The sequence below is a fragment of the Phoxinus phoxinus genome (genome assembly GCF_949152265.1).
Source record: "Phoxinus phoxinus genome assembly, chromosome: 1".
Classification (NCBI taxonomy): Eukaryota; Metazoa; Chordata; class Actinopteri; order Cypriniformes; family Leuciscidae; genus Phoxinus; species Phoxinus phoxinus.
The window spans coordinates 26,884,814-26,896,179 of NC_136876.1; the positions used below are offsets into that span (position 1 = coordinate 26,884,814).

Genomic DNA, 11,366 nt, shown 5'->3' on the forward strand with positions numbered 1-11,366 from the left:
CAGATTTAATTGAGTGCACGTCACCGAAAGCAGCATATGAGCTGCACTTTATTGATCATCAGCTAAAATTTAAAAATCAAAGACAGCAATAAGAGAGAGCGGCAACCGCCCTGGTAAGATAATTTCGCCTCTTTACTTTTAATGAAGATGATTGTGTGTTAAGTGTCTGCGACTTAGGCCACATTTACACATAGCCGGGTATTTAGAGAAACGAATATTTCTCCCCCGCCGTTTTCAATAATAACATCGTGCACACAACCCGCATAAATACGCCGTCGAGCGCCTTTATAACTATGCTAAACCTATGGGCGGCAGTGTAGGGAGAAGGATAAAGCTATGCAAGCCAATCAGAATCCTCAGAATCGACAAGAGAGAAGCTAAAACTCCGTTTCTCCCAGTTGACACGGCAACACATAACCGGCGTTTTCAGAAATCTCCACTTTGGCCGGAGTTTTTAGAAATGATCGTTTTCTGGGATAAAAACGGCGTTTTCGTGTAAATGACAGGCCAAAACGCAGAGAAATATCTGCGTTTTCCCATCGTGTAAACGGGGCCGTTTTACTTTGATTTGCGATAGTTTGCACGTTGGCTTGAATATGCTCTGCGTGTTGCAGTAGTAGGCCTAGCATCGTCATATCTAACACATCATCATATAGCCTATAACACGCTCGCACACGTTTAATTTTTTAAGAAAAATTTTGGGGAGGAGTAAAATTTGGTTTCAGCAACCAGATGCATTTACACTTGTCCAGCTTTGTCTGGAATGTGTCTCATATAACGTTACCATATCCTGAAGTGATTTGAGTGATCGGATTAAAATCTATCTCGAACGCGTTTTGGAGGGCATTATCTACTCTACACCATAGACAGTATATAGGATGGTCACAGCGACCCCATAGGTTTCAACGGAGTAAAGTGAAGCCAATTAGAAGCACTCACTTCCTGATCGCCAGGCGTACTGCGCAGGCTCAAACTGAGCTTGACGATGTAGATGTGACGTGAGCAACCTGTCTGACAGCTGTCAGTCTTCTAGTAGCTGTGCCGAGAGAAATCTGAATCATTCCCTTCCGAATCTCGCAGAGACGGAGAGTGTGAGTATTAGCTGTCCATGAGCTCGCAGCAGGAGCAACTTTATCACTCTCTATGGGCTTCTCCCTTGACTTTATGCCTCCATGTCCCCCCGATTGCGAGCTTCTCCGCCGGTCTATACGGTAATTTCTTGACTGTGCGACTGAGAGTCGCGTGGTTATGACGCAATCGTTAGCCTATTTTTACAAAATCGGCTTCTACGAGGCCATAACGTAAGATACAAGGTAATGGAGCCTTTTATACATTGTCGTGTTTCTTTAGAAATAAATAATGAACTAATGGAGCCTCAGATGTAAAGTTATTCGCTGTCAAAGTGATGCCAAAATGAATGGGAGTCAATGGAATGCTAACAGCAGGTGAAGTTCTGCTACAATGGCGGCCCCCCGAGGGAAGCTTCAGTTTCCGGCTGATGGATTACCCCCTTGGTCTACACCTGGGGTGCTTTTCATTTCTTATTTGTGCATCCTTGTTACCTTTCCTCTCTTCCTTTCCTCGCGTCTCAGTTCCACCCCCTATAGGAAGCGAGGGGAGACTGCAAGGAGTTTTATCGACTAAACGTGACGCATGGATCAGTATATATATCCAGTAGTATATCCTTTGCAGTATATATACTATACTATACTATATATACTACTATACTATATATATACAGTTGTATATATATGTGCACAGATTGCACATACCTATGTATAAATGTATAGGATAATGCAATGTAAGTCGTTTTGGATAAAAGCGTCTGCCAAATGCATAAATGTAAATGTAAATATACCCCACATCTCGCATTTTTCAACAGGGTATCTTGCTTTATTTTATTTATTATGAATTTCTTAAATAACCTAAATTCAACAACATAAGGGCAGATCCTTTGAGCGCAGCTGATGACTCTAGTGATCAAGTATTCCAATGTATAAAAAAGCTTTCCTTCGATTCCTCCATCCTCATTCTCTTTTCTTGCAGCCTTCCCTCGCTTCCTACAGGGGGTGGAGCTGAGATGAGAGAAAAGGAAGCGAGGATGCACAAATAAGAATTGAGAAGCACCCTGTGTATCCTTGCTCATATCTCCTCTGGAAGCCTCCTCGATCCTTGCCCCCAATTAGAGAATCGAGATGTCCTTCAAGATGGCTGAACTTGATTGGTTTTCCGGGTCATAGGATGGAGGAGCGAGGAGGGATATTGAGAAGCACACCTGTTCTTTTCAATTAATGATCTGATAGCTATCCGATCACAGAAAACGCATGAAGTGGCCAGGTGTAAGCAGCCCCAAAAACATGTAATCACACTGCCTACACCAGAAACGAACATCCGAAGCTTCCTAATGAGTTCCTTGAATAATTTTTATTTTATTTTTTTACTTTAGCAAAAAAGGAAAATGCTTTTTCTTTTAATCGAGTTTTTCAGGCACTTGCCGTTTAAAGACGAAAATGAAATATCAGATAATAACGAAAACATAAAAATTGATCAGAAACAATTAACTTTGCCAAATAAGCCAATAATTGCCCTAAAGTTCAAGCGAAAAGGACAGAGTCCCGAATCATTTGCACCAAATTCCCGTTAGTTCTCTGAAAAAGGCATACGTCTCCCATTTATGTAGCCTATACCCATAAGCAGGGATGGGCAGTATTTCAGATATGCTAGCCTAGGCCTATTTAAAATACGTATTTGAAATACAAAATACTCTTTTGTATTTTAAAGCCGTTGGAAAAAATCTAGTGTAATTTGTATTTAAATACATTTAAGATTTTTAAAATATGTAAAATGCTTTTTGCCGGTCAACCTGTTTATCAGGGTAGCCTATAGCCTACTGATTTCGTGCATCAACTAGTTCAGACACGCCCCTCCCCCCAACCCCAAAATTCATGGATGTGAGCTGCAGTACAACTCCTCATTGAATCAGCAACTTTTCTGGAATAAGGTGAGGATGTCATGATCAATTCTACTTGTTGATTAAAGTTATAATAGTGCATTATTCAGATTTGCCTTCAGTTAACATGAAAGAATAAAAGAGCACAGACAAGTTGGAAAATAGCGTTAGCCAATCAGTCTTGATCTATTTTCCCATCCATATTCTTTGGTAAATCGCAGAAAAGGTTCCCACAGTTTTACATACAGTATGAATTTTTGAATAGTGTAAACCACAAGTAATAGACTACATTGTAACCTGGTTAGAAATAAGTATATAAAGAGATTGAGAATGATCACTTCTCTGGATCAGTTCACCTCTTTTCTTCCTACCCGATGCACAACATCCACCGCGTTGCAAACATTAAAGTCGGCATGAAATCAAAATTGACCCTATTTACTTTGTTAGCGGATTTTACTAGTCTTGTGGTGAACAATTAATCCGTGCAAGTTAATACACGGAAAAAAATTGTTTGCTGAAGTTATCTTTAATCAAAGTCTGAAAAGTTACTTCCGGGTCTGGAATGGTTATTTTTTCTGATGACGTAGGCATGAGAACTTGGGTTGTTTAAACGCTTAGCCACTCCCCTCAAACCGTTACTCTGCTGTGGGCGAGATGGAGAGGAGGAGCGCTGAAGTAAAACCCTGCCCTCTGCTCAATATTCCGGTTCACTCGGAAATGCGTCACAACACTTGAGAAAAGTAGTTTGCAACTTCCGGTTCACGCGGACTTTAAACATTATAAATAATGCTGTAACACTTTACAATAAGGTTCATTAGTTTACATGAATTAATGTATTAATTAACAAGAACAAATAATGAGCAATAGGCCTAGATTTGTTAAAATATTTTTAAATCTTTGTAAATGTTCATAAAATTACAGCGGTTCATTGTCTGTTCATGTTAGGCTAACTAATGCTAATAAATACAATTTAATAAAGTAGGCTATTAGTAGCCTAAATGTTGAAATTAATATTAACCAAGATTAATAAATGCTGAAGAAGTATTGTTCATGTTAGCTAAGGTATAGTTAACCGTTAACAGACCTTATTGTAAAGTGTTACCAATATGTTACTGATGCAGTGAGATCCAAGCAGACAAGCAAGTCAGATCAAATTTGAATCAGGAATAACACATTTTATTAAAATGTAAAATTATAGAGACCAACAAAGGAATCAAGCAGATATTAAAACTGTAATAGTAAATAAGTTTAGAAAAATAAATCTTAAGTATTAATGTCTATAATCCAACAGATGAAGATTGTGAAGATCAGAAAGAAGGACCCAAAAGAAGAAAGATATTTGCAGAATAAAAGGAGAAGAAACAGAGAATAGAAGAAGCACAGTCTTCTGAAACTAAACATTTTATATGTTGTGCTTATGTAACAGGAAAGAACTTGGGGAAAGTACCAGACATATTTTGATACCACATGCCACATCCTCCAGGTGGAGTGCCCTTAAGCTCCACCAGAGGGCACTCCTCCCGACTCCTGGGCTTTTCCATTTTTATAGGGTAACTAAACCCTAAAACATTTTTTTTTGTTAATTATCTGTTAGACTGGGGGCTTTATTAATGCTGTTCATTAATTCAAGTAAAAAAAATTGACATTTGGGTATAAAGTGTTGAATTCTACAATATATTATATGGTGTAAAAACGTCTGAGTGCTGCCCTCTTCAGGTTGAACGGTGGCTACTGCAGTTGAATTTTCCTATTGGATGTTGTGGTACTGCGTGATGTAGGCAGGTACCAGCTCACCACGCCCTTGCCTACAGAGAGACGGGTCTCAGATGCACTGTTATATGGATTATGATTTTGGATTCTCCCACTGTGATGGGTGTCTGAGGCTGCTTTACCAATGAGCAATGACATGAACCCAATGCCAGACGAATAACATGCAGGCTTGGATAACTGAACAAAAAATGCTTTACTAGAGAGTCCAAGTTCAAAAGTATAAAATTAAGCTTAATCTGCAGAAAAAAATACAAGAAAGCAAAAGGCAAATCCGAAAACACAACAGACTTAGGTTTCTGCGAGGATAACACATGCAAAGTAGGCTGAACACAACTGAAAGAAAGAGGCATGCTTAAATAGGCTAAAACTAACCCAGGTGGAACTTTTTTTATTTATTTAATTTTTTTATTGAACAAAATGTCATGTACACACAACATGGGAACTAAAAAGATATAATATGACATTAAAACACAGGTGGAACTAATAAACTAATGCTCAGCAACACAATGAATTCTACAGCAGCTGGTGCCGCCTAGTGACTGGGAGAGTCATTACAAGTGAGCGCCAACTAGAGACTGGGAGAGACATAAGCTGGAGCCAAGCTGCATTTGGATCTTCAACCCAAGTCTCTTGAGTATATTGTAGCATACATACATGTATGTCAATGATAAAAAAATTAAAAAATCATGTATGAAAAATCATACAACGATTAACAATTATCAAATGAATACATCGCTATCAACGACTAGAATTTATAAAGATACGATTAATAAGATTCATAAAAAGGAATGATTAATAAAATAAATGAATAAAAGGCATTAATCAAAAGAATAAATTGAATACATTCAAATATAAAATTTTCTGCATACACTAGCTACTAATCCATCATACACACAAGTAATAAATAAATAATACCCTTCACTTATTAAAATAAGTCTAAAAATTAAAACTAAAATCACTTTAACAGTGTACAAATAACATTTTTTAAATAATAACATCATCACACAATGGAGTACAACTATTTTAAAAGCACCATTATGATATAGAGTTCATCAGTCTCCCGTTTGGAAATATGCTATTTCTTAGCCTGTTCTGCCCCTAATGTTGCACATCTCCTTCCTGAAGGGAGAGTGGACTATTTTATCTGTGGGCAAGGTCCCTCATAATACAGATTTCCCTCCTTCTTCATCTGGTGATGTAAATGTTGCTTACTATAAATTATAATTCTATAGGCAGATTTAAATTCCGCTCTAGTGCCCTCCTGTCAGAAACAGTACAATTTCCCCATCAAACGGTGATACAGGACGTGAGCACACTTTCCATCATTCATTTATGATGTGAGGACTGAAAAGCCAAGAACAGCATGCTTTAATTTTTGCTTTCAAAGTTGTTGATGGGCTTTTTTTTCCAGACTGGCTTTATTTTCCTGTAGCCTGCAGTGTTTTTATATAGTCAGATAGAAAATCATTGTTTTTTTATGGCACAAAATTTTGATAGGTAGGCCTAATATATAATAACGTATACTGGCATACTGTTGATATAAATATATGTTCAATAATAATGTATGTGATCAACACCACCCCCTTGCGAATAGGCTATAGCCTTATCTTGATACTCGGAAAGCCGCCCATAGCACCTGAAACGAAAGCGAAACTGTTCTCTACTACTTCATCACGGTATGTGTGTTGTCTCATCTGTTTATTTATATTTAGCCTTAAATTATAATTAGGCTACACAGCAATGTTAGCTATACAGTGATTCTAACGAAAAGTCACTATCACTCAACTTAGGCTATGATATTTTGTCGTTGTTAAAAAGGTAAGTTAGTCGCGACAGACGCAGCGGATATCACAAGTGAAAGTGTTTAATGTCAACATATTTCAATTTAAAAAAGAAAGAAAGAAGAAAACAGATCAAATAAGTAAAAAGGTGTAGTTTCCTGTTGTTTCATAGCGCTTTTTTGCGACGTCAACAATTCGTCGTGCTGTTGAGCTTCACGAAGTTAGCCTAAAGCTTTAGTAGGGGAGAGCCGGGACGATTGAAACGCGGGACGGATGAAACATTGAGGTTTCCTTGAAAACCACTCACGTCATGTACGTCAAATTTCGTCAGCACGTATAACACGCAATGCCTACCAGACCCGCGAAAACATTTCTTCTTTACGTCATGCCGTTTTGGATTTAAAGCCGGAAAGCTGTTTTTGAATGCAGTAAGTGAATTATTTCGTGCGGTACTTTTTTTTGACTGACAATTTGTATTTATTGTTTCATGTGCCATTGTAATGATAATACGGCAGGTGTATTAGTACTGTAACACACCCTTAAGTGTGCAATATCAAAGTTTTTTAGTTTAAGGGGAAAACAGGTTTAACTGGCGGGATGCGCTGTCGGGACGGATGAAACAGCGCCTCCTGCCAGTTAAACCTGGTCATAGGAAAACCGCTGTTAAGGCTATTCAACTTGTAAACACTCGATATGACTCAAGGAAGAAATGTAAGATAATTAATTGTAAACGGATTTGTCTGTCTTCGTCAAAATAGTCTATTAGAAAGATTACACAAAATGCGCATAGGCTTATCGCCTATGTTTAATGGGTGATAGAACAAAAATGGTTAAAATTAACCTTTAAATTAAAATAAATTACAAAATATGTTTGTAACAATATGTACATAAGTTACTTGTCAGGTATTGTTCATAAAAACAAGCATTAGATGAATAGTTGCCGTTTAAACTGTTATGTTTCATCCGTCCCACCCCTGTGTTGCAACCGTCCCGCTCAGGCGGGACGATTGAAACAAAGCACAACTACCGATCAAAGTCAATTTGTACTTAAATCATTCTATATTTGTACCGAATAACACATGATACTAAGAGAACACATATGTGCGTTGTTGATCACGCACACACAAAAAATCTATCTGTAACCTTATCGTAGAAAATGACGTTTATCTGAAAAGTGTTTCAACCGTCCCGGCTCTCCCCTAACTACAGTTTATAATTTGTATAATGGAATAGTTCCGACAGAAAAAAAAATCCTATATTTTAAGAATCACATAGTTTATAAAGAATGCTCTTCTTCTGTCTTGGGTAACAGTGCTTTCTGTTTGGTCGCAGGTTCTTGCGTTGGTAGATATGTCTACTGAGGTAAAGGAAGTGATCTGACAAAGGTTTTTTGTTGTTGTTTTGCATTAGATTATGTATTTATAGTACGTTGACCCTGTTTGTCATGTCTCTCAACTCAGGATTTCTCTCTTGTTATGGACGGCGAGTCTTTGGACAGTAAACAGAAGGAGATCCACAAATGCAAGGTTTATGAGTGGCTTGTTAAGCTGGATAGCTGGATACCTGTCAACCAAAATTCAAGGCATTAACCATTATGTCCTTTCTGTCCGCAGAAACAGCATGCATTGTTATTGAATGATCAAAAATTACTGAAAGATGGTATCGATATGAACAAAAACTTTGCCAAGGAATTTAGACAACGAGCTGAGGAGAGGAAAGTGTCAAATGAGGAAGAAAACAAGAAATATACTAAGACAATTCAGAAAGAGAAGGTCTGTATATATAAAAAAGATACATACACTCAGACACACAGAGACACTCATTATAATATATATATATATATGTATATATATACATGTGTGTGTTAGGCTATATATGGATTCCTCTGTGTGTAGGAGAAATGCAGTAATATACAGGAGGAGCAAAGCAGGCTGCAGATGGAGATCATGAAAATGAAGGAGGAGTTGCAAAGCCTGGACCGTAAAAACAGCAGTCTGAAAAAACAAACTGAGGTTTACAGTTTCAAAATATATAGTTGCAAATATATATTAAGAAAATGATTTTGACTAGTATTCTAAACATTTTCTATATTGTCCTTTATATTCATATACATTTGACCCTAAAATCTCCCATGTTGATTTAAAAAATCCATGGAAACATAATGCATCAACTGTGAGATTAACACTGCTCTACGTTGACTCCACAGATCTCTACAGCGGTGCCTGAGAGGAGAGTCGTTTTTCAAGGAACGACAAAAGAGGGTGCGCATGGTGTGAGTTTCGATGTGAATTCCCGTATAGTTTATCCGATGGAGGGTGGAACAGCACTGATCACCTTTGAGGAAGAGGATGGTATGTAGCATCATCAAAGTGGGAAACAATGTCAAAAGGGCTTAAAGGGCAGTTCAACTGTAATTTCTACTCAAAATATCTTATTTTGTGTTGTTTCTCTTATGTGAAAGAAAATCATACAGGTTTGGAATGACATGCGTAAATTAGTAGAAATTAAAAGTAATTTTTCTAGTGTTTTTGACCATACAATGAAAGTCAATGGGGTCTGAAAAAACATGAACATTATACAACATAGACTTTTCTTAAAGGTTCTTAACCTTTTTGACTACAAGGCACTCAATTGTCCATGACAATATTCAAAGGCCCCCAACCATATTTTTAAAACTTATTTTAATATATAAAAAAAGTAACATACATTTTAAAAAAAAGGTGTTAAAAATAAAATATTGATTAAAAAAACAGCATTCACTGTAAAATATTATATGATCAGTAAGTTATAACAACATGTTTTTACAATGCTTTAACTCCTCAAAATAAGTTAAGCAATTTTTAATTTTAGTTCTACTAGATTCAACTCATTTAAGTCAGTTTAATGCAATTTAAGTTGAAATAACTTAAACATGAACTTAAACAAACAAAAGTTGATTGTACCTAAAAATTTAAAGCAGCATTGTTTTTTAGTGTTCATTGAATGGCCAAAACACAGACACTTTTTTTTATCACTGTAATAAACAGGCTTTTGTGAATTATTGTTTATTAACTTCTCTTCCTTCATTCACATCTCTTCTGATCCTGCATCTTTAGTGGCTCAGAAAATCTTGAGCCAGAAGGACCATAAGGTGGAGCTTGGGGACTGTGCCATCACTGTGCAGGCTAAACCCATTCAGTTCCTGGTACCTGAATATGTTGAGGTAATGGAGACAAGCTGACTTCCGTTTACCTACATGGATTGTATGTATATTATGGACTGCATTGTGTTACTATGGACTATCATGACATAAAACGTCTTACTCTTTCTCTCTCCATCTGTTAGATGGAAACACAGGTGTGCCCACGCAGAATCCTGGTCTCTAACCTGCCAAAGGAAGAACCTGAGGACAGAGTACTAGACAAACTGGATATCTATTTTTCTAAGAAGAAGAACGGAGGCGGCGAGGTGGAGGACAAAGACATGCTGCATGACTCTGGCGCTGTGGTCATTACCTTCGTAGATGATGATAGTGCGTTAACCAAATTCATGCAGTCTGACATATCTCAGCACAAGATGCTTGAAGTGTTTTTCTAATTCTTCTATTTGTTTCTCACTTGTCTTCAGTTGCCAAACGTCTCTCAGACAAACAGGATCATGAGGTAGAGTTTTGTAAGAAGAAGAAGTACAAGGTGAAGGTCACTCCATTCCTCAATGGCGAGATCTCACAGATGAAGGTATGTCATGATCATTTGAAACTGTTAATACCGGCGTTGTTAATGATGTAAACTGACTGCTGCTCCCTCTCAGATCTGTAACTCAGAGTGCATGCGCACAGTGCTGCTTACGGGCATCCCTGACATCATGGAGAAAGACGGCCTACAGGACAACCTGGAGATCCACTTCCAGAAGACAACCAATGGTGGCGGAGAGGTAGAAGGCATCATCTACAACCCTCTGGGCCACACCACGATGGCTTTGTTTGAAGACGACTCTCCTAAAGACAGCCAGACCGTGTGAGAAAGCTAATAAACCGCTACAGCCCAGAAATCGAATGCTGCCTGTAGATGACAAAATATAGAATTCATTCATAATAGACTATATGGAACTCTTTATGAACTTTTTGATTTGGGACTATTTTGCGGAAAGACAGAGTATGGATCTAATCTCTGCCTCATTATCCTTTATAGACTATAAATTATATAATAATATACTTCATTCATGGATTTTTTTCTTTCTTATTATTTACAATCCTTAGTTGTATTCTTTGTCTTTTGATGATACAAATGTTGTCAGATTGAGTTAAGGTGTATGGGTTAATCTGAATCATGAGACATTACTCAACTATTGCCATGTATGTGAAGACAACAAAATCTGAAAAAGAACAAAGTCTTGAATAAATGTGACAAAACCATCATTGTGATGTTTATGATACAGTTATATAAACCAATACCAAAAAAGAAAAGAGAAATTATATTCTGCACAATGAATATTAAAGTTTTTTTTAAGACCAATTAAAAAAAAATATATATATATATTTTACATGAGACAATCTTATTTTGTTTAGATTTTTTCTCACTGGTCTCTCATTACTGCAATACAATGTTTTTATAATTTATCATTGTAGCTAGTGAGTATATCTAATAAGATGGCTATTAAGAAAATACATTGTCTTTATCGTACTGTAATAAAATTGTTGTTTAAAAAAATACTACCATGAAGTATCAATATTTTACCATGTAAATGAATTCATGTTTTGGCATAGTCCACTTTTAGACATTCTACTAACTAAAACTTTGCAAGTACATGTCAACTTATTTCTACTAACCCTAACCTGACAGTCTACTAATACACGAGAAATAACAAGAGTTAGTTGACATGCAGTT

At 36.9% G+C, this 11,366-nt stretch overlaps 1 protein-coding gene across 5 annotated transcripts; it reads left to right on the forward strand.

The window, feature by feature from the left end:
- The first annotated feature begins 2 nt into the window (after nt 1–2).
- ifi35 (interferon-induced protein 35) lies at nt 3–11,032 on the forward strand. 5 transcript variants are annotated; one of them, XM_079629929.1, is made up of 10 exons: nt 3–113; nt 7,834–7,863; nt 7,962–8,027; nt 8,115–8,273; nt 8,397–8,513; nt 8,708–8,852; nt 9,597–9,703; nt 9,826–10,012; nt 10,108–10,217; nt 10,291–11,032. In XM_079629929.1, exons 2-10 carry the CDS (start codon nt 7,852–7,854, stop codon nt 10,498–10,500), a joined length of 1,113 nt encoding a protein of 370 aa, XP_079486055.1. In that variant the 5' UTR covers nt 3–113; nt 7,834–7,851; the 3' UTR covers nt 10,501–11,032. The 5 variants fall into 5 exon arrangements, with proteins under 5 accessions (XP_079486055.1, XP_079486054.1, XP_079486057.1 ...); XM_079629928.1 differs by lacking the exon at nt 3–113 and adding an exon at nt 6,334–6,396; XM_079629931.1 differs by lacking the exon at nt 3–113 and adding an exon at nt 6,350–6,396 and having other exon boundaries at nt 7,962–8,022.
- The last annotated feature ends 334 nt before the right edge of the window (nt 11,033–11,366 follow it).